The 27,368-nt window shown below is 50.2% G+C and overlaps 2 protein-coding genes across 2 annotated transcripts in view; one reads left to right on the plus strand and one right to left on the minus strand.

The window, feature by feature from the left end:
• The window catches only part of KISS1R (KISS1 receptor), a 290,916-nt gene that overhangs the window by 62,701 nt on the left and 200,847 nt on the right, over positions 1–27,368 (plus strand). The gene's annotated exons all lie outside the window — the stretch shown is intronic.
• On the minus strand, positions 20,955–26,677 carry MEX3D (mex-3 RNA binding family member D). The gene is made up of 2 exons (XM_083483517.1): positions 25,880–26,677; positions 20,955–22,281 (listed from the first exon to the last, which is right to left on the minus strand). Exons 1-2 carry the CDS (start codon positions 26,574–26,576, stop codon positions 21,041–21,043), a joined length of 1,938 nt encoding a protein of 645 aa, XP_083339643.1. The 5' UTR covers positions 26,577–26,677; the 3' UTR covers positions 20,955–21,040.

Raw genomic sequence — 27,368 nt, forward strand, 5'->3', positions numbered from 1 at the left:
CAATGGTCTGACTTCCAGTTTCCAGCCCCCCAAGAAATGTGTATGGTCTTTGAAAACATTGGGGGTTGGAACGCCGCTGCCCCCCGAACAAATAATGGTTAAATTTGCTGTTTTGGAGCAGCCGAGAAGCTGACCCCGATTGGAAAATTCAAAAAATATTTGCTGTACCGGTACAGAGGTTTATAATAAGGCTTTTACGAGGTACCTGCCTGCCTGCTCGATTTGAGGCAGCGGCGGAAGGCAGGGATAGCAGCGCAAACAGCCACCTTGTGTTTATAAGCCTATTTCGGAGCTTATGTAATTTGCTATCTGCCAGTTACGTGGGGCTGCAAGCGGCAGCAGCTGTATCTATATCAGGGCCCAGCTCTCCTGAGCCAGAGGAAAGGAGGAGGGGGCGGCGGCAAGGGAGGCCTTTCTGGGTGCAGGGGGGGGGGGCAACTGGGAGAGACACCTGCCTTGTGGTGCTGCGGCCGGGGTGGGGATGGAGGGATCTGAAAGGCTTCCATGTCTCTTTTTATTTGGGGGAAAGAGAGGGAGAGGGAAAGAGAGGGAGAGGGAAAGAGAGAGAGGGAAGGAAGGAAGGAAGGAAGGAAGGAAGGAAGGAAGGAAGGAAGGGAAGAGAGAGATAGACTGAGAGACAGTGAAGGGAGGGAAGGAGAGAGAAAAAGAAAAACAAAGAGAGAGAAAGAGAGAGAGAAAAAGAAGGAAAGAAAGAATGAAGAAAGAAAGAGAGAGAGAGAAGAGAGATGGAAAGGAGAGAGAGAGAGAAAAGGAAGGAAGGAAGGGAAGAGAGAGAGAGAGAGAAAGAGAGAAAGAGAGAAGGAAGGAAGGAAGGAAGGAAGGAAGGAAGGAAGGAAGGAAGGAAGGAAGAAAGGAAGGGAGAGAGAGAGAGAGAGAGAGAGAGAGAGAGAGAGAGAGAGAGAGAGACCGAGAAAGAAAGACTGTGAGAGAAAGAGAGAGAGAGACAGAGAAGGAAGGTGTGTGTGTGTGAGAGAGAGAGAGAAAGAGAGAGAGAGAGGGAGGGAAGGAAGGAAGGAAGGAAGGAAGGAAGGAAGGAAGGAAGGAAGGAACGAGAGACAGACAGACAGACACAGACCTTGGCCAAGTTGCTGCCTCTCAGCCTAACCAGCCTCCTACACTAAAAAATAAACAAGTTTTTATTTGTTGCCTTGAGATACGTGGAGGAAAGGTTCGATAGAAATATAAAATAAATGGGAGCCTGTGTGGTATCGTAGTGGTTAGGACCTAGCAGGCTCAGGTTTCAGTCCCTACTCAGCCATGAAGTTGACCGGGTGACGCTGGGCCCAGCCTCCCTCACAGTGTTGTTGGGGGAGTCCCAGGACGCCCCAAAAGTTGTCGAGCGCCCTGAGAACCGGGCAGCTCAGCCTCATCTCTTGGGAGGAATGGCCAGGATATAAATGGAGGAAACAAGAAGAAGGAGGATTTTAGCTGGTGTGCCCTTTGACGCAGTTCCTTGCAAGGGGACGGTTCTCTGCCCCAGAGGGATTGCAAATCGGAAATAATTTCTGCACACACACAAACACACAGCAAATCATTTCGGACGCTGATGTGCTGCTATGTTCTCCCTGGGTGTTCCTAACAGCGGCTGATCCGATTAAGCTGAGCTGCTTCGAAAATAGTTTGGCCAAAGTGTCACTAGGACAGAGGCCGTTGCCAGAAATGGCGATACAGTAATAACAAGACCGGTATTTTCCTGCTGGTCCACAGGATCCCAGCTCCTCACAGCGGGCAGCTAGGTCTCCCCTCCGACCAGGATCCGACCCACCCAGGATGCTCTCCTCCCTTGACAACGATGTCAAAGCCCAGATGCATCTGTAGGGCAGTCGATGTCTCTTTTGCACATTATAAAGGACGGTGAAGTCCAGTCAAAGTCGACTCTGGGGTTGCGGTGCTCATCTCGCTTTCAGGCCGAGGGAGCCGGCGTTTGTCCACAGACACCTTCCCGGGTCATGTGGCCGTCAGGACTGAACCGCTTCTTGCGCATGGCGGAAACCAGAGCACACAGAAACTCCGTTTACCTTTTCACCGGAGTGGTACCTATTTATCTACTTGCGCTGGTGTGCTTCCGAACTGCTAGGTTAGCAGGAGTTGGGACGGAGCAACGGGAGCTCATTCCATCACAGGGATTCGAAGCACCGACCTTCCGATCGGCAAGCCCAAGAGGCTCGGTGGTTTAGACCACAGCGGCACCCGCTCCCCTAAGGTAAAGGACCCCTGGACGGTTAAGTCCAGTCAAAGGCGACTCTGGGGTTGCGGCGCTCATCTCGCTTTCAGGCCGAGGGAGCCGACGTTTGTCCACAGACAGCTTCCCGGGTAATGTGGCCAGCAGGACTGAACCGCTTCTGGTGCATGACGGAAACCAGAGCACACAGAACCATCGTTTACCTTCCTGCCGCAGTGGTACCTATTTATCTACTTGCGCTGGCGTGCTTTTGAACTGCTAGGTTGGCAGGAGCTGGGACGGAGCAACAGGAGCTCATTCCATCACGGGGATTCGAACCGCCAACCTTCCGATCGGCAAGCCCTAAGCTCTGTGGTTTAGACCACAGCACCACCAGCGTCCCTTGTATGGCTGGAAGAGACCTCAGAGGTCATGTGGGCAGTTGTCCTGTGTGGGGATCGAACCCGCAACCTGTGGCATGATCAGCAACACGCTCCAACCCACCGGGGCTTTTTCAAACGGTTTATTATTATTATTATTATTATTATTATTATTATTATTATTATTTGCTGTCTTGTTTCACTTCCTGCTCAGGAGACAATGCCCAGCACCGGAACACCGTGCCACCTGAAACAGGAAGGCTGTGCCCCGCTGCCCACTCCGGGGGCACATCACCTTCTGAGCATGTCCATGCTCCCCCCCCCAACTCCCCCCAAAAACCTGGAGAATTCATGAAAAAACCAAAAACCCACCCAGATGGTCATTGTTTGGATGCGGGGCTTTTTATCCATTTCTGTAGTCACACAATCAATCCATCAGTAGCGGAACTGGGTCCCCCACAGTCACAAAAACAAACGAACCGAAAAAGCCTCAAAAGCACAAAATAAAGAGCAAAAACAAAAGCGCCAAGCTTCATCTGTTCCGGACGTCTGTTTGACTTCTGAAATGTTCGGAAACCGAGGCGCGGCTTCTGATTGGCGCAAGCGCCCCGGAAACAATAGCCGGCAGCCGCAGCGGATGTTCGGCCTCTAAAAAACGTTCAAAAACTGGAACACTCACTTCCAGGTTTTTGGTGTTTGGGAACCGAGGTACAGTCATACTTTGGGTTACAGACGCTTCAGGTTGCACGTTTCCGGGTTGCGCACCACGCCGAACCCGGAAGTACCAGAACGGGTTACTCCCGGGTTCTGGCTCATGCGCAGAAGCGCTAAATCGCGCTTTGCACATGCGTAGAAGTGCCGAATCGCGACCTGCGCATGCGCAGGCACGGCGCTGCGAGTTGCGAATGCTGAGGGTTGTGAACGTGCCTCCCGCACGGATCACGTTCGCAACCCGAGCGTCCACTGTACGATTGTATATATAAAAAGAAACCAGCCAAATCTCTATGGACGCGCACGCAGACCCCCCCCCCTCGGCTGACCTTAGTGAGGGTTAATCCCTCTCTGGGAGGGTGAAAGGGATTGCGCATTAACACACTGCTCCACTGAGCCTTTCTAATTGAGGTTTCCCAGAGCTATCCTGGGCCACATAAGCCCCTCTTTGGCCAGGACTTTGGAAAGACACCATGCTATGGCTTAGCGGTATATATAGCCAAACCACCGACTCTGCAGCCGCCCGGTTTGAAAGAGAAAATGACCTTGCTTCGTGGAAAGTAGCAGAAGGTGGAGACGCTCCGTGGAGAACCCTCCGTGGGGGTCCCCTGTCTGCCCCATCTCTTCTCGTTCCTGGCCCCCATCCCCACTCCCCCTGAAGGGCCCATGGTTCTGTCTTCTTCTTTGGCGATCCCTTGTTGGCAAGTAAGATCTTCCATAAACAAGGTTTTAACAATGAGTCCGTAAGTGGCTGCAGAGGCCAGTTCTGGATAACAGAGACAATAGAGATATGTTGTTGCTGTTGAGTCGTTTAGTCGTGTCCGCCTCTTCGTGACCCCCTGGACCAGAGCATGCCAGGCCCTCCTGCCTTCCACTGCCTGCCACAGTTTGGTCAGACTCATGTTTGTAGCTTCGAGAACACTGTCCCACCATCTCGTCCTCTGTCGTCCCCTTCTCCTTGGGCCCTCCATCTTTCCCAGCATCAGGGACTTTTCCAGGGAGTCTTCTCTTCTCATGAGGTGGCCAAAGTCTTGGAGCCTCAGCTTCAGGATCTGTCCTTCCAGTGAGCACTCAGGGCTGATTTCCTTCCGAACGGAGAGGTTTGATCTTCTTGCAGTCCACGGGACTCTCAAGAGTCTCCTCCAGCACCAGAATTCAAAAGCATCCATTCTTCGGTGATCAGCCATCTTTATGGTCCAGCTTTCACTTCCATACCCCTTCATGGATTGCTGTGGCGAAGGGACTTGAATAACTCAGAGAAGCTATGAACTATGCCAAGCAGGGCACCCAAGATAGACAGGTCATAGTGGAGAGTTTTGACCAAACGTGATCCACCTGGAGGAGAAACCGGCAAGCCACTCCAGTATCCCTGCCAAGAAAACTCCATGGGCAAAGATAACAGGCATATAAAATAGAGATATAGCGGCAGTTAAAAATATATATTAAATCTTGATCACTAAAATATAACCTAAAATTTGTCATTTAAAACCTTAATCATTTCGGTAGTACAGCTTGTTCCCGAAGTTTTATGGCAGTCACACAGAATTTGGCCACCCTTAGGGTGATCTCTAGATCTTTCTACTTTACCCCTAAACATTCCCCCCCCCCCCCGCAAATGTAGATCTCTTGATTTCCCCCACTTTGGTGCGAAGACGGGTTATTTAGGGCAACTGGCACACTTTGTGTTTCCATCCTCCTTGTAAAACCGGCATATAATAACCATTTTTTTACAAGAGAGCAAAGTCCAGCGCTTATGAAACAAGACCTTAAAACTCCTCTCACGTTTTGTTCAGGATGCGGCAGGAACCAATTGAAACAAGCGTGGAACGGATAATTATCGATATTTGCTTAGCCTGAATTCGTATCCCGTGACTTCTTGTTTCCAACAATATCCTCCGGCGAGTTGGTGGTGGTGGGGAAACTTCTGTGACATCAGAGCAGCCTCAGCCAATGGGAAGGAGAAGTGAGATATGGAGGACAGCGGAAATGGCTTGGGGACATCTTTTCTGCCGACGATGAATAATTTCCAGCCCTATGTGGCCACGGCAGGTGGAAAACTCCCTGTACGTAAAACCTCGAAATTCAGACTGCTTTGTGGAATGCCTGTAAGCAGTAGACCCTCCAAGTATCCCTGTTTTCCAGTCCTGAATTTGCAGACACCGTCCCAGTTTCTGATTTGAGCGCGGAATGTGCTGCTTTTCCTTAGGACGTCCCTATTTTCAGGGGAGAAATGTTGGAGGAGATGGAATAGGACGTCCCTATTTTCATCAGAGAAACATTGGAGGAGATAGAATAGGACGTCCCTATTTTCAGGGGAGAAACGTTGGAGGGGATGGAATAGGACATCCCTATTTTCAGGGGAGAAACATTGGAGGGGATGGAATAGGATGTCCCTCTTTTCAGGGGAGAAACGTTGGAGGGGATGGAATAGGACGTCCCTATTTTCAGGGGAGAAACATTGGAGGAGATAGAATAGGACGTCCCTCTTTTCAGGGGAGAAATGTTGGAGGGGATGGAATAGGACGTCCCTATTTTCAGGGGAGAAACGTTGGAGGGGATGGAAGAGGACGTCCCTCTTTTCATCGGAGAAACAGAGGGTATGGAGTTATGCGACCCAAGCCAAGGAGCTAAGTTACTAGACAACCTTTAGAAGGCATCCGTAGGCAGCCTTGTAGAGGGAAGTGTTTTTTTTTTTTAATGTTTCATTGTGTTTTTATATATGTTGGAAGCTGCCCAGAGTGGCTGGGGAAACTCAGCCAGATGGGCAGGGGTATAAATAATAAAATTATTATGGTGATCATTACGACGATTATTATGGAATCGGGCGCCCCTATTTTCACGGGAGAAATGTTGGAGCAGCTGTTTCACTTCCATTTGGCCTAGTTTTCCCATGCATTGCACTCACAAACACAGTTGTTTGGCTCCTCTCGATTCCTCCCTAGCTGAGCTCTGGCTGGGTTGCTACGGCAAAGCTAGCTGTTTATTCACCATTCCAGGCTTGCAATATCTGGGGCTGCCGAAGGGAGGGGCGGCTACGCACATGGCAGCCGCGTTCTGAAGCCCATTTCGCGGCGGACACCGCGGCCAAATATTGCTGCCCTCGCAAGCTGGGTGACGGAAGCAGGGAACAGGGGAAGGAACGAGAACGCTGTTTTGCAGTCGAAATATTTCCCCACCCTCGTCTCATCGCACGCAGCGACGCTTCCGTTCCGCTGCGGCCCGCTTCCAGCCCGAAATTGCTCTGGCCTCGCCAGACTCAGGGGTCTCTCAGGGCTCCGTCCTCTCCCCCATGCTTTTCAACATCTACATGCAGCCACTGGGAGAGATCATCAGGGGGTTTGGGCAGGGTGTCCATCAGTATGCGGATGATACCCAGCTCTACCTCTCTTGCAAATTCGAACCAGTGAAGACGGTGAAGGTTCTGTGTGAGTGTCTGGAGCCGGTTGGAGGATGGATGGTGGCTAACAGATTGAAAATAGGGACGTCCTATTCCATAATGATGATGATGATATTATTATTATTATTATTATTATTATTATTATTATTATTATTATTATTATTATTAATACCCCGCCCATCTGGCTAGGTTTCCCCAGCCACTCTGGGTGGCTCCCAACAGAATATTAAAAACACAAGAAAACATTTAGAAACTTCTCTAAATAGGGCTGCCTTCAATATGTCTTCTAAAAGTCAGATAGTTGTTTATTTCATTGGCATCTGATGGGAGGGTGCTCCACATTGCAGGCGCCACCACCGAGAAGGCCCTCTGTCTGGTTCCCTGTAACCTCACTTCTCGCAGGGAGGGAACAGCCAGAAGGCCCTCAGAGCTGGACCCCGGTGTCCGGGCTGGACGATGGGGGTGGAGACGCTCCTTCAGGGATACAGGACCGAGGCCGCTTAGGGCTTTCAAGGTCAACACCAACACTTTGAATTGGGCTTGGAAATGTCCTGGTAGCCAGTGTAGGTCTTTCAGGACTGGTGTTATATGGTCTCCACTCCCAGTCCCCAGTCTGGCAGCCGCATTCTGAATTAGTTGTAGTTTCCGGATCACCTTCAAGGTAGCACCACGGACAGCGCATTGCAGTAGTCCAAGCGGGAGATAACCGGAGCCTGCACCACTCTGGCTAGACAGTGTGTGGGCAGGGAGGGTCTCATCCTGCGTCCCAGATGGAGCTGCCCTGGACACAGAACTGACCTGCACCTCCATGGACAGCTGTGAGTCCAAAATGACCCCCAGGCTGCGCACCTGGTCCTTCGGGGGCACAGTCGCCCCATTCAGGACCAGGGAGTCCTCCACACCTGCCCGCCTCCTGTCCCCCCAAAAACAGTCCTTCTGTCTTGTCAGGATTCAACCTCAGCCTGCAGCGGGTTGGCTAGATGACCCTCACTCGGCACATATCCATGCGCCACGTCAGAGCGGGACGGGAAAAAGTCAGCGCAATGAAATGAGAAATGCGCGGAATTGCATGGACTTAAGAGGCACATTTCTTCGTTCTCATAAACCTCTGTCAGTGATGGAGCGCTGTTCCTTCCCCCACCACTGTTCCCACCGCAGTGCGGGCCTCGCATGCTCCGCTTGCGCCCTGGCACAGTGGCCCAGATCTGCCATCACGCATGGCTGCCCCCCCTGCGACGCCACCCCCTCGGGGCGGCCCACGAGCAGGCAGATGGGGCCCTCACCCCGGCTGGGCTAATCCGACACGACTTTTCCATTAGGCCCGAGACGCTGGCAAAGAGCTTTCCGGTGTCGGGAAATGGGGGGGGGGGCTGGCAAACCCTCTTGGCTGCCCCCCACCTCCTGCGAAACACAACCCCCCACAGATCTCAAACTCCTCTGGCTCGGCAACGGTTAAGGATGCTTCGAGGAAGAGTGCGCAGTGGCGCAGTTTCCTGGTTTGGCTGAAATTGCATACAGGAAATGCATGGGGGGAGAAGAAGAACGAGAGGGCAGGTGCCCCCTGGCATAGGAGCCCACTCCGAGGGGCAGGGCTCCCCTCAGCCCCCCCCCATTCTATTTTCCAGGGACAGTCCGGGATTTAAAGAAGCCGTCTCGGTTTCTGATCTGATCCCAGAATGTCCCGCTTTTCCTTAGGATGTCCCTATTTTCACAGGAGAAACGTTGGAGGGGATGGAATAGGACGTCCCTCTTTTCGGGGGAGAAACGTTGGAGGGGATGGAATAGGACGTCCCTCTTTTCGGGGGAGAAACGTTGGAGGGGATGGAATAGGACGTCCCTATTTTCAGGGGAGAAACGTTGGAGGGGATGGAATAGGACGTCCCTATTTTCAGGGGAGAAACGTTGGAGGGGATGGAATAGGACGTCCCTATTTTCAGGGGAGAAACGTTGGAGGGGATGGAATAGGACGTCCCTATTTTCAGGGGAGAAAAGTTGGAGGGGATGGAATAGGACGTCCCTATTTTCAGGGGAGAAACGTTGGAGGGGATGGAATAGGACGTCCCTATTTTCAGGGGAGAAACGTTGGAGGGGATGGAATAGGACGTCCCTATTTTCAGGGGAGAAATGCTGGAGAGTATGGTCCCCCAATAAAATGTTTGAGCCCCACACCAAGTTGACAAGCATTGGCACTCAAATGGGGTTTGTTTGCCATATCTTCTGATAGATTTTGCAGGGTGGGGGGCTTCCCTGCCCCCCATATTTATTTTCATACCTTCCTTCTCTTTTTTGTCTTGACCTAGGCACACCTGGAATCCTGTGTCCAGTTTTGGGCAGCACAATTTAAGAAGGATGTTGACAAGCTGGAAGGTGGGCAGAGGAGGAAGACCGAGATCGTCAAAGGTTTGGAAACCGAGCCTGATGAGGAATGGTTGAAGGAGCTGAGGGTATTTAGCCTGGAAAAGAGGAGACTGTGTGGTTTTTAACTGCGTTTTTGCAGAGACCACGCAGACCACGACTGATGCGGGCCTCAGTTTGGGTACCGCCATCTTGGCAGCCGAGCCTGATGAGGAGCGGTCGAAGGAGCTGGGTCCATTGAGCCTGGAAAAGAGGAGACTGAGAGGAGAAAGGAGATCCAACTCCCAATATCTCAAGGGGCCGCCATATGGAAGAGGGAGAAAGCTTGTTTTCTCCTGCTCTGGTGGGTAGGACTCGAACTCATGGCTTCAAGTTACAAGAAGGGAGTTTCTGGCTCAACGTCAGGAAAAGCTTTCTTTTTTTTATATATATATAAAATATTTATTTAAATTTTTTGAAATATAACAGTAAAAATGAAAAAGAAAAATACAAAATAAAAACAGTTAAAAACATACATTTTTTCTTTTACTTATTTTCTTTTAACTTATTTCCCGGACCTCCTCATACCTCCTTTTTTTGTATTCCACTTCAATTTATTGGTTCAGCAAATCCTTACCATTAGATTTTAACCCATTTATAACCCTTTTTTCATATTCTCTTAGATCATTACAGCTGGAAACCTCTTAGTTGCTATCCAACATCATTCTATCATTCATTAATTCTACAATATTTCTGTAGATAGTCTTTAAATTTCTTCCAGTCTTCTTCCACCGACTCTTCTCCCTGGTCTCGGATTCTGCCAGTCATTTCTGCCAATTCCATATAGTCCATCACCTTCATCTGCCATTCTTCCAAAGTGGGTAAATCTTGTGTCTTCCAATACTTTGCAATGAGTATTCTTGCTGCTGTTGTAGCATACATAAAAAAAGTTCTGTCCTTCTTTGGCACCAATTGGCCGACAATGCCCAGAAGAAAGGCCTCTGGTTTCTTCAAGAAGGTATATTTAAATACCTTTTTCAGTTCATTATATATCATTTCCCAGAAAGCCTTAATCCTTGGGCATTATTTTTTTTCCAGCCCTGCCGAAGCAACGTCAGGAAAAGCTTTCTGACAGTAAGAGCTGTTCAACAGTGGGACGGAGGTGGTGGACTCTCCTTCCTTGGAGGTTTTTAAGTAGAGGTTGGGCGGTCCTCTGCCATGGATACTTTAGTTGAGATTTCTGCATTGCAAGGGGGTTGGGCTGGATGACCACTGGAGGGTCCCTTTCATCTCTTAGGTTCTACCATTACATGCATGGAACTGTACTCCAATGTAATGGCACAATCCCTTTTCGAAAACGCACGTTGCCGTTCCCCACCACCATTTCTCTGCCGCAACGGGGAGCCTTGTTAAAAATGTGTGGGGTGAAATAATTCATGCAAAAAGAAAAAGAGGGGGGGGGAACCCCCAGAAAGCTTTTCATGCAATTTACACATTCCTTTGCACTGATGACGCCATGAATATTTCAGCAAGTACCAGGCGGAAGAGCCTGTTTAATAGGACATCGGCCAGGAATGGGACTCGACAGCAAGCCACGCGTGAAAATCCTCAAAAGCTGAATGAGGGGTCCCTCTTTCCCTGAACTGAGAAGCTCTGAAGTTATGCACCAGCACGGTAAAGATAATTAAAAAACAAAATGTGCTGGAGTAGTGTCAGGATTAAAAAGCATCTTGTGTTGTTAAATGAGACTTACTAAGCAGAGGCACTCGGGCCAACCTAGTTATTTGGCAATGTAGTCAGTTCATGTTTATTGGGGATTTCTGTCCCAAGATTATAAGGACCTAAAAACTTTCAGCAGCCAGGAAAAACCTGCAGAGTCGGAGGAAGAATCACAGGTACTAGCCAATAGACACCATGACAGACCCTCCAGGTGTCCCTGTTTTCCAGGGACAGCCCCAGATCAACAGAAGCCGTTTCCTTAAGAAGTCCTTATTTCCATCGGAGAAATGTTGGAGGGGATGGAAGAGAACGTCCCTATTTTCATGGGAGAAACGTTGGAGGGGGTGGAATAGGACGTCCCTATTTTCAGGGGAGAAATGTTGGAGGGGATGGAATAGGACATCCCTATTTTCACGGGAGAAACGTTGGAGGGGATGGAATAGGACGTCCCTATTTTCAGGGGAGAAATCGTGGAGGTGATGGAATAAGATGTCCCTCTTTTCATCGGAGAAACATTGGAGGCGATGGATCGAGTGCAAGGCAGACCTTTACGCTTCTGTTGCAACAGAGTTCCTAATCACCATCATAAATCAATAATAAATAAAATTTTATTTATATCCCGCCCGCCCCAGCCGAAGCCGGGCTCAGAGCGGCTAATCATCATCATCATCATCATCATCATCATACAGGGTAGGTTCCATGGCAAAATGGCGGGTGTTTCTTCGCCGCAATTCGGGGTATGCCATGAGGACGTCTGCCCGGGCCCTCGCCTTCACCCCGGGGAAGGTGGTGGGGATAGCATGGTGGGGGAACTTGTCGGCTGACACCACACTCCTTGTCAGGATACATTAGCCCCCCACGGCCTGGCAGAGCGACGGCGCCCCCCCTGCTCCTCCGCCAAGCTACGCCGGGTGCGAGCGAAGCGCCCCTCTTCCTGCAGCCATGGCATGTCGGAAGAGATCAGCTCATTGAGGGGGAAAGATGGCGGTGGGAGTCGGCGCTGACAGATCGGGCCTGACAGCCCCTCTCCAAAGTGGATTTTTAAAAGGGCGTGGGTCTGCTGCTTACCACGCGGTGGGGTTTGGGTTTTTTTGTTTTGTTGGGGGGCACACGCCACATGGGGCGAACCCCCAGACGGAGAAAAACCCTGGAAAGGCTGGAAAAACTGTGGCGGCAAAGGCATGGATGCAGAAAAACGCCGCGGGGAATTCGGGATCGAAGCATCGCCAGGCGACGGGGGAAATGTCGGGGAGGCCGTCATTCTGTGCCTCCCCCACCCAAAAAAACCCCTCAACGTTCATCGGAGGCCATTTTGGAAGACCTGTGTCAATTTCGCAAGGGGATTTGCCTCCTTTTGGGCCTTGGGCGGCTGAGGAGAACGCATGGCACGATGCCCACCAATGCCCTTTTTGAGATATCCAGCTGGGTAGTGATTCTCAGGTTCCTTCGAGTCCCCGGCGGACTGCTTAAATATTTTTATGCAACTGTGACATGCTAGACGCTGTGGGGCTTTTAACTGCGTTTTTGCAGAGACCACAGGGACCACGACTGATGCAGCCCTCAGTTTGGCTACCACCACCTTGGCAGCCGAAGCCTGATGAGGAGTGGTTGAAGGATCTGGGTCCGTTGAGCCTAGGAAAGAGGAGACTGAGAAGAGATAGGAGAGCCCTCTTCAAATATTTCAAATGTCTCCTAAAAGTTGTGTACTTCTTTTTCTCCTTGACATCTGATGGGAGGACGTTCCACAGGGCAGGCACTACCACCAAGAAGGCCCTCTGCCTGGTTCCCTGTAACCTCGCTTCTCGCAGGGAGGGAACTGCCAGAAGACCCTTGGAGCTGGACCTCAGTGTCCGGGTAGAACGATGGGGGTGGAGACGCTCCTTCAGGTCTACTTGGCCCTTTAGGGCTTTCAAGGTCAGCACCAACCCTTTGAATTGTGCTCGGAAACATCCTGGGAACCAATGTAGGTCTTTCAGGACCGGTGTTATATGGTCTCCACTCCCAGTCCCCAGTCTGGCTGCCGCATTCTGGATTAGTTGAAGTTTCTGGATCACCTTCAAAGGCAGCCCCACGGAGAGCGCATGGCAGTAGTCCAAGCGGGAGATGACCAGAGCATGCACCACTCTGGCCAGGCAGTCTGCGGGCAGGTAGGGTCTCATCCTGCGTACCAGCTGCCCTGGACACAGAACTGACCTGCGCCTCCATGGACAGCTGTGAGTCCAGAATGACTCCTAGGCTGCGCACCTGGTCCTTCGGGGGCACAGTTAGAGTTTTAGGAGGCCCTAACATACCAGCATCCACTTCCAGATGGGACCAAAGTGTCTCCAAAACCAGATGTCCACCGGCGTGAATCCTGGTACCTCCAGCGAGGGGTGACCACGACTAGGATCGGGTCCGCCCCTCCGCTGCTTGCCCTGAGTGGACAGGACGGATGGAGGTAGATTGCTCTTGGCAATGGAGGTTCTCCCATCTCTGGTTTTGGGGTGGTGAGCGGCCCAGAAATTTCCTCTCCGCCCCTTCCTCCTCGACACACATTTCGAACGAAAACCAATTCACTTCCCGGCTCACACACATACACAACAACAACAACAACAACAACAAAGACCGACGGTGTCCTACAAACCCACAACATCCTTTTGTTTGTTCTGCCTGGCTGGACAATAAGCGACGCTCCTTTCTCTTCTCAAAAAGCACACACAAACACACTCTTCGCACAATACCTTGAGGACGGCCCCCACCCTATAAGGCAACGGAGTTTTTAAATTTTATTTTCTTCCTCGCGGACCCCCTGCCTGTGTCTGAGGCCTGAAAAAGAGGCCTGCCACCCATTCACAGTGTTTATTATTCGCCACCAAATGGCGCAACAAATATAGATAGATAGATAGATTTTAGTTGTTACCAGGTGGAGAAAATAATAATAAAGCATTAAGCGTCCTTTTCCTCGCTCCACTTTCCGTGGCGAGTCTCTGGTCCCTATTCATCTATTGCCACGGCAACCGGGATCCATCAATGGCCATCAGTGACTCAGGACAATTAGAAAGATGAAGGAAGGGGGGAAAGGACAGGAGTGCAAGGCAGAGATTTGGACCAGAGGGCTGCTTTGCATGGCGCCATGTTTCCACCCTCGAATTATCCTCATTATTGGCGTCACCGCCAACCCAGAGAGGCCTGGTCGCTGCCCCGATTCGCATTGCGTAAACGCGGCCGTTTGCGAGAGAGCAGCCTCATTCGGGTGACCTGGAAAGATTCGGTTAGGTGGGGAGCTGCCTATCTCTCCGTAAAAACCGGAATCAGGTCACTGGGGCTTGTGGAAATGCCACAGAGATGGGAATCAGCGTCAGCCAAGCTCAGAGCATGGCGGCTTAGTTAGCAGAGAATCAGAGGATATTTGAGAGAATCTTTGAACCTCTTTAGTTGACCACCAGCATTACGCTTTCCATTCTTAAGTTGGGAATAGAGGAGTTGCTTCGGAAGACGATCATCAGGCATCTGCACAACATGACCAGTCCAGCGAAGTTGATGTTGAAGAATCATCGCTTCAACACTGGTGATCTTTGCTTCTTCCAGTACGCTGGCATTAGTTCGCCTGTCTTCCCAAGTGATGTGTAAAAATTTTCGGAGACACTGTTGATGAAATCTTTTGAGGAGTTGGAGATGGCGTTTATAAGCGGTCGACGTTTCACAAGCATAATTATTATATTTGTGGCCCACTTTTCCTTCAAGGAGGGACGCGGGTGGCGCTGTGGGTTAAACCACAGAGCCTAGGGCTTGCCCATCAGAAGGTTGGTGGTTCGAATCCCCATGATGGGGTGAGCTCCTGTTGCTCGGTCCCTGCTCCTGCCAACCTAGCAGTTCAAAAGCACGTCAAAGTGCAAGTAGATAAATAGGTACCGCTCCGGCGGGAAGCTAAACGGCGTTTCCATGCGCTGCTCTGGTTTGCCAGAAGCGGCTTAGTCCTGCTGGCCACATGACCCGGAAGCTGTACGCCGGCTCCCTCAGCCAGTAAAGCGAGATGAGCGCCACAACCCCAGAGTCGACCACGACTGGACCTAATGCTCCGGGGTCCCTTTACCTTTACCTTTCCTTCAAGGATGTGTGTTTCCTTCTCCTCACCATCGCACCCTCCAAAACAACCAGATGGGTGGCGTAGAAGTATTATTGTTAATATCAATACTATTTTTCTAGAAAATAAAGAGGGGTCAGAACTCTGCACGAACACCTCTTTTCTTGGCTAGAGTGGCAGCTACGTGAAAGTTCTGGAGAGGTTCTGGAATTGAGTCCAGGTGAGTTCCCCCTGGAAAAAACACCCTGGTTGCTGTTGTTGGGATTGTGCCCAGCAACAGACCAGCAGGCAATGGTGCTACTGCAAAAAGAGAGCCCTTATAACCAGTAGTGATGTATGGAAGTGAGAGCTGGACCATCAAGAAGGCTGATGGCCGAAGAATGGATGCTTTTGAATTCTGGTGCTGGAGGAGAATTTTGAGAGTCCCATGGACTGCAAGAAGATCAAACCTCTCCATCCTGAAGGAAATCAGCCCTGAGTGCTCACTGGAAGGACAGATCCTGAAGCTGAGGCTCCAAGACTTTGGCCATCTCATGAGAAGAGAAGACTCCCTGATGCTGGGAAAGATGGAGGGCGCAAGGAGAAGGGGACGGCAGAGGACCAGATGGTGGGACAGTGTTCTCGAAGCTACCAGCCTGAGTTTGACCAAACTGCGGGAGGCAGAGGAAGACAGGAGTGCCTGGAGTGCTCTGGTCCAGGGGGTAATGAAAAGGCGGACACGACTAAATGACTAAACAACAACAACAATAACCAGTCGACAGCCTGGCTGCAGAATTATAGATCATACAAGGCACGGCCGGAAAGTTCAGCGAACGGTCACAGAAACTGGACAGCGAGAAATATTCAAATATACAAACAGCATTGGAAACTGACAAAACACTCACCATTGTGTACGGTGATGAAGCTGTAACTTCCTTGCATGGGGTTCGGCTAGATGACTGCACGGGGGTCCCAATGCTATGACTCTATAATTTATTTGTGTGCTGGGTTCCCTCACAGCTCTACGACTCTGTAATTTATTATGTCAGGGGAAGTGATTTTGGAAACATCTGTGCAAAAACTGGATACCAACTTCAGGGTATCCGGAAAACTTACTTGAGGGTGAAAGGAAAGGAAAAGGAAAGGAAAAGGAGTGTGGAGGGCTGAATTTGAAACCGGTGAAATTAGAAGCTGGTCGAAACCAAAAATCACGTCTTCCGCTATCCCTGTTCTCATTCTTATTTCATTTTGTACAATTTTTGCATCACTCGCTTGTAAAACAACAACAACGCCTCGAGGCAGTTTAAGAAAATAATAAAAATAATTAAATGGCAGGTTAAAACGATCCCTGGCGAAGATATTTGGGTAAGTCTTACCTGGAATAGGAGACAGCAACGTCGAATCTTTCTGTATGACTTAGTTGGCAAAATTTAGGAGCCGAGGTTGAGTTATCAAGTTCAAGTTCAAGTTCAGGTGTGGCTGATAAATTCAGATTTATTCAAAAGCCACTTTTTTATTCTCCACTGCTGCCATCTGCTGGTCGCTTCGAGAACACTGTCCCACCATCTCGTCCTCCGTCATCCCCTTCTCCTTGGGCCCTCCATCTTTCCCAACATCAGGGTCTTTTCCAGGGAGTCTTCTCTTCTCCTGAGGTGGCCAAAGTCTTGGAGCCTCAGCTTCAGGATCTGTCCTTCCAGTGAGCACTCGGGGCTGATTTCCCTAAGAATGGAGAGGTTTGATCTTCTTGCAGTCCATGGGACTCTCAAGAGTCTCCTCCAGCACCAGAATTCAAAAGCATGCATTCTTCGGCGATCAGCCTTCTTTATGGTCCAGCTCTCACTTCCATACATCACACTAATTTTAACTAGACGGACCTTTGTTGGCAAGGTGATGTCTCTACTTTTTAAGACACTGTCTAGGTTTGTCATCGCTTTTCTCCCAAGAAGCAGGTGTCTTTTAATTTCATGACTGCTGTCACCATCTGCAGTGATCATGGAACCCAATGATTCCATTGATCCATGAAGGTGATAGAATCAGTGGCGTAGCGTGGGGGGTGCAGGGGGGGCCGGCCGCACCGGGCGCAACATCTGGGGGTTAGGGTTAGGGTGCGCAAATCCACGGGTCAGGGGGCACAAATCCACGGGTTAGGGGGCGCAAATTACTTGCCTTGCCCCGGGTGCTGACAACCCACGCTACCCCACTGGATAGAATATTTTAAGTAACGATATAACAAGGACGGGAAATGAAGTGAAATGCAAAGATGCAAAGTTTAATTTTGCAAACTGTCCGGGAGGGAAGTCCATAGGTTCAGTCGAGCCAAAGAGATAAATTAAGAGGGTACGAAGTTTACCTATGTAAAACTGATTAAAATCATTTATAAGACTCTCAGGCTACCCAGCATGACTTATGGAACTCCCTGCTGCTATCCAGGCATCTTTTAGATTTTCGGCATCTATTAAAGATAGGGTAACAAACTCACCTCCTTTGGCCCACAGATGCGGAGCAGGTGAGAATACCTTTGCCCTGTCCGTACTTTGTTTATCGGCGATAGATATTGATGAATCGCAGAATCGGGTGGGACCCCCTGAGATCATCCAGCTGAACCCCCTGCGAGGCAGGAATCTCAGCCAAAACACCCGTTATCGACAGCCACCCATCGACAACCTCCGAGAAACGAGAGTACGAAATACCCCAACGGTTTTAAAGTAGAATTGTCATTTTTTTCCTTGTTTTTATCTTTTCGTCAAACTGCTCCGAGGTCTTTTGTGCGTCTGTGTGTTTTGCATCCAAGCGGAAACGAAAAACGAATTTGTTCCACTTCTTCAGATTTCGTGCATGCACACGAAAGCTTATACCAAGAACAAACTTAGCTGGCCTCTAAGGTGCTACTGGACATTGTATTTTTTAAGAGGTTTCGACTGCGTCAGACCAACACGGCTACCTACCTGAATCTAGGATTTGCTTCACGTTCAGCCTGCCTTCGCTGCAAGGAGTTGTTATTTGATTCTAAGGTTAGAATCATAGAATCATAGAATCATAGAGTTGGAAGAGACCCCAAGGGCCATCGAGTCCAACCCCCTGCCAAGCAGGAAACACCATCAGAGCACTCCTGACATATGGTTGTCAAGACTCTGCTTAAAGACCTCCAAAGTAGGAGACTCCACCACACTCCTTGGCAGCAAATTCCACTGTCAAACAGCTCTTACTCTCAGGAAGTTCTTCCTAATGTTTAGGTGGAATCTTCTTTCTTGTAGTTTGGATCCATTGCTCCGTGTCCGCTTCTCTGGAGCAGCAGAAAACAACCTTTTCCCCTCCTCTATGTGACATCCTTTTATATATTTGAACATGGCTATCATATCACCCCTTAACCTCCTCTTCTCCAGGCTAAACATGCCCAGCTCCCTTAGCCGTTCCTCATAAAGCATCGTTCATTCAAGGAGTTCAGGGTTGTGTGAATGGTTCTCTTCCTGACAACCCTGCGAGGTCTGCCCAGTCGCTTGGGTCGCCGCTGGCGATTTAGGAGTTATGTGCTTCGATTGACGAAAAAATTCTTAAACTGGGATGCTGGGACTCGCTGCCCACTGGAAAGCCAGCGAGGGGGCGATTAGAATTTAAAGCTCGAAACATGTTTTAAAAGTACAATGGGACTTTGGTTCCCAAATGCCGCAAACCCAGAAGTGAGTGTTCCGGTTTTAGAACGTTTTTCGGAAGCCGGACGTCCGACGTGACTGTCAACTATTGTTTCCGGGGCGCCTGCGCCAATCAGAAGCCGTGCCTTGGTTTCCGAACATTTCAGAAGTCAAACGGACTTCTGGAATGGATTCAGTTTGGCGCTTTGTCTTCGCTATTTATTTTGTTTTGTTTTTGAGGCTTTTTCGGTTCATTTGTTTTTGTGTGGAACCCAGTTCAGCTACTGATGGATGGATTGTGTGACTGTGGAAATGGATAACCCCCCCCCCCATCCAAACAATGACTATCATCAGTGCAGTAAGAAATAATAATAATAATAAAAATCATCTACAATGCTGTCTTATTTATTTTATAGTACAGCACATTGATTATTGCTTTCATTTTATGGATCGATGGTCTCGTTAAGACGGCAAAATTCACGTTAAATTGCTGTTTTAGGGGTTGTTCTTAAAAGTCTGGAACGGGTTAATCCGTTCTGCATTGCTTTCTATGGGAAAGTGCGCCTTGCTTTTGGAACGGAATTCCAAACGTTTGAGAACCAAGGTACCACTGTATCGTATATGAATCTCTCATAAGCGTAAATGTCTCTAACAGACGTTAGCTTGTGAGGTTGCCAAATGCACACATTGGCCGCAGCGCCTCTGCTTATTCGGGTTGCCAACTTACCAAAGGACCCAGGTGCATTTTTTAATTTTGGCAATGTGGCTTGACAAGAGTTCCCAGGGCCAGACATTTGGCCCCCGGGAATGCTTAGGTCTAGGATGTTCCCCCCAGAATCTGTTGTAAGGCACGATACATGCTTTAACTTTGAAAGTTTACCCACAATAACGCCCAGACCCCCCTGCTGCACGACGCAAGTGCTTCATCGGTAGCAAAAAAAGTCTTTATTCTTCTTATTATTTTATTCTTATTATTAAGAAGGCTCTGAAAGTTCAAAAAAATAAATCTCTGCATACAATTCTCGCAATCAGCAAGTGAGATCACCAAATATATATATGAGAAGAACTTTAGCCGCGGTCGGGTTAAAGCTCTGTCCCCCGTCCCAGCCCCCCTCCCTCCTCCCCCCCTTCTTTAAAAAATAAAATATATTTTAGTTCTTAAAATTTATTCAATAAAGTAAATTATTCTCCCCTAGAAATTCCCTACATATACACAGAAGTAAAAAATAAAAGTTTTCTTTTTTAAAAAAACAAAGCAAAACCCAGGCCGAGAAAAAGAAAAATGAAGAGACAGTGGGGTGTAACCAAGCCCCTACTCTTGAGTAGGCCCACTGAAATTAAAGGACTCATTCGTTTAAAACTTTCCTTTGTGTGTGTGCGCATTTGTGACTTAAATTGGCATAATGGGCAATTTGCCCCCATAGATTCGCCCCATATTTTCTGATCGCGGTGAACCCCCAAATCACACCCCCCCCCACTTCTCTTTGCATGGATTTTTTTGGAGGGGGGGACAGCGGGTTTTTATTTGTCTTACCAACAGAAATTATATATGTATGTCCACCTAAATACGTCTGAGCTGTAATGTTAGCTATAACTGGAGAAGACTCATTGCAAAAAATCAACAGTTTGATGCAATTTAAACCCACTGAACGGGTTTACTCTGCGTACGGCTAAGGAAGGTAGACACATCGGGCTGGATCGGGCATTTACACAGAGTAGACCCATTGCAATCCATGGGCATGGCCAACGTCGGTCCGGGGACACGAATAACGGCCACATTTGTGGCACCATAGTGTCCCGGGAAGCATAGTTCGTTCAGGGCGCTGAGAGTGGTGAGGCGACCCCCCCAGTCACCCTCGGGGAAAACTACAATTCCCAGAGTTCTCTGGGAAGTGGGGCTGGTTGCTAAACTACTTTGGGAACTGTAGCGCCGAGAGGGCAACGGGGTGCGTGTCTCCTAGCAACTCTCAGCACCGTAAAACTATACTTCCTGGAATCCTGTTAAAAGCGGCGCCGTTCTACTTTAAATGCATGGTTGTGGATATGGCCCGTTGACAGAGGTTCTGCAGAACTGAGCCGAACGCAATCCACAAACCCGGAACCGCAGACCACCCCCCAACAAAAATTGTATATGCAAAAATATTAATGGACGGTGTTCTCAATTAAAGAACAACGTCCGTGGCCCCTTTCATAGTGCATGCAGACCTTGGTTTTCGCTCGGTGCGTTAGTGTTTGTAAAAAAAGAGAGGACGAAAATACTGCTATTTGGAAGAAAAGGGTTGCGCCCGGACCGTAAGTTAAAGCTATCCTGTAAACAATATTGTTTTAAAATATATTTCCGTCGGCCCAACTCTTGAAATCAGCGCGGCGCTTCCATCCCCGCCCTCCCACTCCCCTGAATTCATTTCCTTCCCCTCCCGCCCGCCTCCAAATCTCGTTTATTACGCAGCGAAGGCGTAACTTACGGTTGCATTTGGGGCGCCCCTCTCCCTCCCCGCCGCAACCCGCCGTGTTTGTGTGTGCTTTTTTATATATATATAAAAAAGGTTGATAGAAACAGTTTGGAAGTTCGCAAAAAGCTGGCCGTGTTTTCGTAAAGGGGGGGTGGGGAAAGGGGGCCGCCGGACCCCCGGGAACCCGCCGCGCCTATGAGAAAATGTGGATGGCTTGCGTGGCGGGCGTGTGGCAGGCCGGGCACTCGGGGTCGGAGCGGCCGCAGATGCGCATGGCGCACTCCATGCAGAAGAGGTTGTGGCCGCAGGGCACCAAGGCGGCGATCACCTCGCTCTCAAAACAGACCATGCACTCGCGGGAAGCTTTGCGTGGGCCCTCCGAGCCGGTGGAGTCGGTGGGGGAGCCCGACGCGGCCGAGAGGCTCCCGGGCAGCGACGACGATGACGAGGAGTAGCCCGTGCTGTTAGAGAAGGACGAGAGGGATCCCTGCGGCGGCAGCCACGGGACGGCGCTGACCGGATCGCTCGGGATCCGTCGGGCCAGCGGGTGCTCCAGTGCCGCCGCGGCCTCCGGGAAGGTGGGTGAGTGCCGCGGCGTGCTCTTGCGCCGTTGCGAAGCGCCGCTGTGCGAGGAGGAAGATCGGCTGAAGGCCTGGAGTGGGTCGGCGGGCGGCTCAAACGGAGACCAGATGTGGGCTGGCGCCGCCAGCTCCAAGGGGAGGAAGTCGAAGGCAAAGTCACCGTCGTCCGAGCCCAGAGCGTCGCTGAAGGGGAAGCCACCGGAGCCGCCGCCAAACGGGCTGCTGGGGGCTCCAGCGGGAACGGGGCCGCCGAAATAGGTCTCCGCCGGGGAAGTGTCGCTGCGGAGGCCGGGCAGGGTGCGGCGGGCCGGATTGGGGGCTTTGGACCACAGGTTGGAGGGTCCGCCGGACAGGAGGTCCAGGCAGACGTCGGTGCCGTTGGAGTGGAAGTCGTTGTCGGCGTTGACGTCGACGAAGGAGCCGGTGCGCATGGTGATGTGGGCCTCGATTTCCTCTCGCGCCCGGTCGACGTTCTCGGGCATGCCGGTCACCTCGAAGACGGGCTCCTTGTCTCGGCTGGGGGTGACGATGTACGTGTGCGTCTGCTGCTGGATGCGTTTGATGGTGGCGCCTTTGGGGCCCACAACCAGGCCCACAACTCGGTACGGGACGCGGACCTGGATGGTCGTCTGCCCCGGGAGGTTCGGAGGGCCGAGGATCGAGCCCCCCGTGCCGCTGGCTTTGTTCCGCGTGGCTCGGATCATGGAGAAATGTTCAGCGGCCGAAAGGATCTCGCGCTTGGCCATTTCCACGTCCTCTTTCCTCCCCGTCACGATGAAGACCGGCTCCTCGCCTCGCACTGGGGTCTTGATATAGGTATTGGTTTTTGCCCGCAAGGCTTTGATCTTACACCCTGGAGCCAGGCGGAAGAGAAACGGTCGAAATGTTAGCTCTCGGTCGAAATATACGTTCAAAAGTACCGTATTTTTCACTCTGTAAGACACTATAAGACGCACTAGACCACAAGACGCACCTAGTTTTTGGAGGAGGAAAACAAGAAAAAAAATATTCTGAATCCCAGAAGCCAGAACAGCAAGAGGGATCGCTGCGCAGCGAAAGCAGCAATCCCTCTTGCTGTTCTGGCTTCTGGGATAGCTGCGCAGCCTGCATTCGCTCCATAAGACGCACACACATTTTCCCTTACTTTTTAGGAGGGGAAAAGTGAGTCTTATAGAGCGAAAAATACGGTACTTTCCCAAGAAAAGCAGCGTCCTTAAAGATGTCAGATTGTTTTTGTGTGCTACAACTGCAGCTAGAATTTTGTTAGCTAAGAATTGGAAATCCCAACAGTGGAGGAATGGCAGATAAAGATGATGGACTTTTCGGAAGAGTCTGCAACCAGGAGGAGGAGGAGTACCAGGAGGAATGGATGTAATTCAAAGACTATTTAGTTAAATATGCTAAGATAACTTAACTGGGAACACTTGCAAATATCAGATAGGCTTAGGATTTAAACAGGGGATGTTAGAGAATAAAATGTTTAAAGTCAAAATGAAAAGAAAGAATGATGCTAACTGATTAAGTTAAATTTTATGAGAAATTTAGTTTTGGAAAACTGTTACACTGAAATTCAGCCAGGGGGATTAGAGGAAGTCATCTAACAATGTTGTGAAGATTGGATTAAGTATAGATAAGATTTATCCTTGTTTGTTTGTTTTTAAAATTTTGGAAAATCAATTAAAAAAATTGAAAAGAAAGAAAGAAAGAAAACCAGCGTCCTTTTTGATTGGGGATAATTCAGACCGAAATACCCAGGTGTCAAAAATGGTTATTTATGTATGTCACTACTGCGGCTAGGGCCAGATTGAGGTTTGATGCGGCCCTCAGCTCCTGAAGGTCATGGGGCCCTTTCTATGTCCAGCTGCCCTTTGTCAACAACAAATTGCTGCTGTTTTTTGTGTGTTGAAAATATGCTATATGGTCATTTATGGACCTAATAGGTATCTCAAGCCATTTGCACGTAACAAAATATGTATTTTATCAAAGTAATGGTTTTTGCTGAAATACAATTAAGAAGAAGTATATTAATAGTGAAATACAATTAAGAAGAAGTATATTAATAGTGAAATACAATTAAGAAGTATATTAAGAGTGAAATAATTATTAAGCTCTAACTTAAAGTGATTTTTTTTTATCCACGGCAAACTTAATAATGGAAACACGTTGGCATTTGGCAATAACAAACGTTCCTTTAGAAACACAGTTTACAAAGACTCATAATCTAGTCTCTGGAAACTTGCTAGAACATGAAATAGTAATAATACGGACATCACAGGAGCCTACACAACACAAAACACTGTTGCTGTATGGAGGTTTAATTTCATTTGCTTTTTATCTTATATTTTGGAAATGTACATCCAGGTGTTTTTTTTCCTTCAATTTTTTTGGGGGCCCCCCAAGAGAGTGGGGCTCTAAGCTAGAGCTTGTTTAGCTTGTACGTAAACCTAGCACTGACCCCAATCCCTCCCTCCCTTTTCTTCTGTGCAAAAAAATTGAAGCTGAGAATGGTCTAAATTTAAGATGGGCGTGGCCTAGGGGGCGGGGAGAGGGGGTGTGTGCTCCCAGAACGGTCCAATCGGAAGCAGGGAGTGTGATGTCACTGCTTTCGAGACAGCGTGCCCCTCTCACAAAGGGAACAAAGCAAAGTTTAAACAAAGGGGAGGGGGGCGTGCTGAGAGATGCACACCCCCCCCAAAAAAATAAAATGTTAGGGGGGAAATAAGAAAATATAAAAACACCCAAGCAAAACCCCAGAGCGAGAAGTTGGAAATTCAGGAACGTTGCACAGGAGCTGAAGGAACGAAGGCAAGGAAGGTTGAGGCATATGGAAAGCCCAGCCTTAGATATATAGAGATTTGGGAAAATGTTGGGTGTGTGTGTAATTGCACGTCACAACCGGTTCCACGCTTAAAGCAGGAAGGGTGCGATACTGTTCCATTTTGGGGTGTGTTTTTTTTTTTTTGCAAAACCTAAACAGATGCTTTGAAATCAGGTTTGCTTTCATCCGTAATTTATTTTTTTTGCAAAAAGCAAAGGGGCGGCGGTTTAATATTCGACCTACTCTCCTTTCTAGGCCGTTTTTTAAAAAATCTATCTTCCTTTTCCAAGCAGGGAATCAAAGACACATCCGTTTTTTTAAAAAAAGAGAGAGAGAGGGGTTTCGTTTTGAAAAGGTGAAGTTTGGAAGCGCATCTCAAAACACAAGACAAAGACGCAAATGGCAACACCAAGGTCCATCAAGATTTTTGGGAGGGCTTCTTTTGGGGGTGGGGAAATGATTGATGGCAAAGTTAGTTCTACTCAGAGTAAGCCCACTGAAATCCAGGCCCGTTCGTTCTAGGCCCATCGACCCTGAGCCGAGCTAGGTGGAATGCAACCCTTTTTTAATTTTAATTTTAATTTCAGTGGAAGGTTCAAAAGGTTTGAGTTTTACCTAGGTCGTGTTGGGAGGCAAACCTTGCACACAGGCTGACATGGGTCTCCCAGAGAGGAGGGATTCCAGCCCCCCATTCCAATATCAAAAATCTCTTGCCCAAAACTCTCTCTTTCTGTGTCTCTCCTTTTTATAAAAGCGAAGGCAGGTCTGAACACATATAAAAAGAGACACTGATTTATTTCGCTTTGGGATGGGGAAAAAGTCAAGCGCTCCCCAAACTTCCTTCCCTTCTCGCTGTTCCTGGGATACAGAAGAACAAAAGGATTTGGGGTTTGTGTGGGGTTCCCCCCCCCAGTCACCCCAAAGCAGAAATGGGATAGGCCTGGAGTTTAAGGCAGTTCATGGCTTGGGGGAATCTTTAGAGGCCTTAAAACCTGCGAGAAAAAGCTCTACAGGGCTGCCTTTATAAACTCAGGTGGTAAGCAATTTGGTGGGGTATTTTTTTTTGGGGGGGGGAGAGGAAGTCACAGAGAGGTAAACTCCCCCCCCCCCCAATTTCCATCCTACGTTGAAAAACGGTAAACATATATTTATGTGAGACCGTTTTTTGTAGGGGGGTGTCCTCTAGCTTAGCTCCCGATATGCCCCCCCCTGCAAGCATCCTTGTCCTCTAATTCCACCCTCCCTCTACGAAAATCCCATTTCCAAGACAAATGGCTCTAGCTCTGGGATTTTTCTTCGTAAGGTGCTGCCTAAAAGATGCCCATTTTATTTCTTGGTTAAAAGAAAGTTAAGGAGAGAGAGGGGCAGGCCGCACTGAAAAAACAGCCCCCCCCCGTGCAAAAAAAATAATAATGACCCCCCCTCCCGGAAACTCACAAGTGAGTTTTACTAAGTGGGTGCCTTGGCAAGGCAAGTGGGGTATAAATAGTAAAATTTCAGAAAGGGTCTCCCCGTCACGGCTCCTTACCTGCTGGGCTCCTGTTCCAAGGTGGGCAAAGCAAACCAGAGCCCCCACCCCACCAACACCCACCCCCCAGGGGTTCCCCATCACTTGCAGGTTTTATGGGTTTACCTTGCCTGCCCACAATTTCGGCCACATGCTCCGAACTGGGCACAGAGACGCACTCGGTCATGTTGACGCTCCTCTTGCGGCTTCCGATGCTGCCCAGCTGCTGCCCGGCCAGCAGGGGGGGCTGCGGGGGCCCCAAGTGGGCCGGGAAGGCCCCAAAGATCTCGGGGGCCGGCGGGGCGCTGCCGACCTCGGGGCCCAGGAGGGGCAGAGCCGCTGCTCCTCCTGTTCCTCCGGCATAGGCAAAGCGGTCCAGCCCCTCTGCCTCTTCCAGAAGCGGTCCATGGTCTCCATCCTTCTCCTGGTGCTGATGTTGCTGCTGCGCCGCTGCATCCTCCTCTCCTCCTCCTCTGCCCTCCTCCTCCGCCTTTCCTCTAGCTGCTTCCTCCTCCTCCTCCCCATCCTTGGCCAAGCCCAAGATGGAGAGCTGGTCCAGGGCGAAGCGGAGAGCGGCGGAGGGGTCCTCTTCTTCTTCTTCTTCTCCATCATCTCCATCCTCAGCATCCTCATCCCGGTGGTCCTCCGTCGTCGCAGGAGGAGAGGAAGGATGCTCTGAGAGGTCTCCCTTGCGAAGGAGGATGCTGTTGGGGTCGAAGCAAGCGGGGGGCGGGATCTGGGGGTTCAGCAGCAAGCTGCCCAAGCCGGGAGGGGGGCAGCAGGTGCCGGGGCCCCCCTCCAGCTGGTAGAGGGCGCTGGGCATGGCAGGCCCCCGACCCCCTCCTCCCTCTCCCTCCTCCTCCTCCTCTTCCTCCTGCTGGCCCCCCAGCCTGGGACCCCCGGCTTTTGGGGGGCTGCGCACCGCCCCCAGCCGCCGCCCGCCTTTGCGCGCGCCCCAGCCCCTTCGCCCAGCCCCCCTCTTTTGTTTGCAAGCCCATCCAAGGGAGGAGGAGGAGAGAGAGAGAGAGAGGGAGGGAGGGAAGGAAGGAAGGAAGGAGGAGGAGAAGAAGGAGGAGGAGAAGAAGGAGGAGGGGAGCTCAGTCAGCTGCCCCGCACCCACCAGGCGCCCGAGCCTCGCCCCGCGACGCCCGCGCGTCACCCGGTGCCCAACAATGAGAGCCGGCGCCGGGAGGAGCGGCCGGGAGCGCGCATGCGCCCAAGGGGGGGGGAGAAGCAGGGGGAGGGCAAATCACAGCCACGCCCTCCTCGCCTCCTCCCCCTCCGCCGCCCTGGACCCTTGGGGGGCAACTGGCAGGGACTGGGGGGCGGTTGCTGCTGCTGCGGGTCGTCTGTCTGTTTCTTTCTTTCTTTTTCTCCACCCTCCCTCCCTCCCTGCTTCATTCCTTCCTTCCCTCTTTCCTTTCATCCTTCCTTCCCTCCCTCTCTCTTTACTTCCACCCTTCCTCTCCTCTTTCCTTCCGTTCCTCTTTCATCCTTCCTCCCTTCCGTCTCTGTCCTTCCTTCCTTCTCTTCCTCCCTCCCCTTTCATCCTTCCTTCCTTCCCTTTCTCCTTTAGCCCTCTCCGTCCCTTTCCTTCCTTCTCTCCCTCCCTTTC

The sequence above is a fragment of the Podarcis liolepis genome (assembly GCF_965112155.1).
Source record: "Podarcis liolepis genome assembly, chromosome: 18".
NCBI lineage: Eukaryota > Metazoa > Chordata > Lepidosauria > Squamata > Lacertidae > Podarcis > Podarcis liolepis.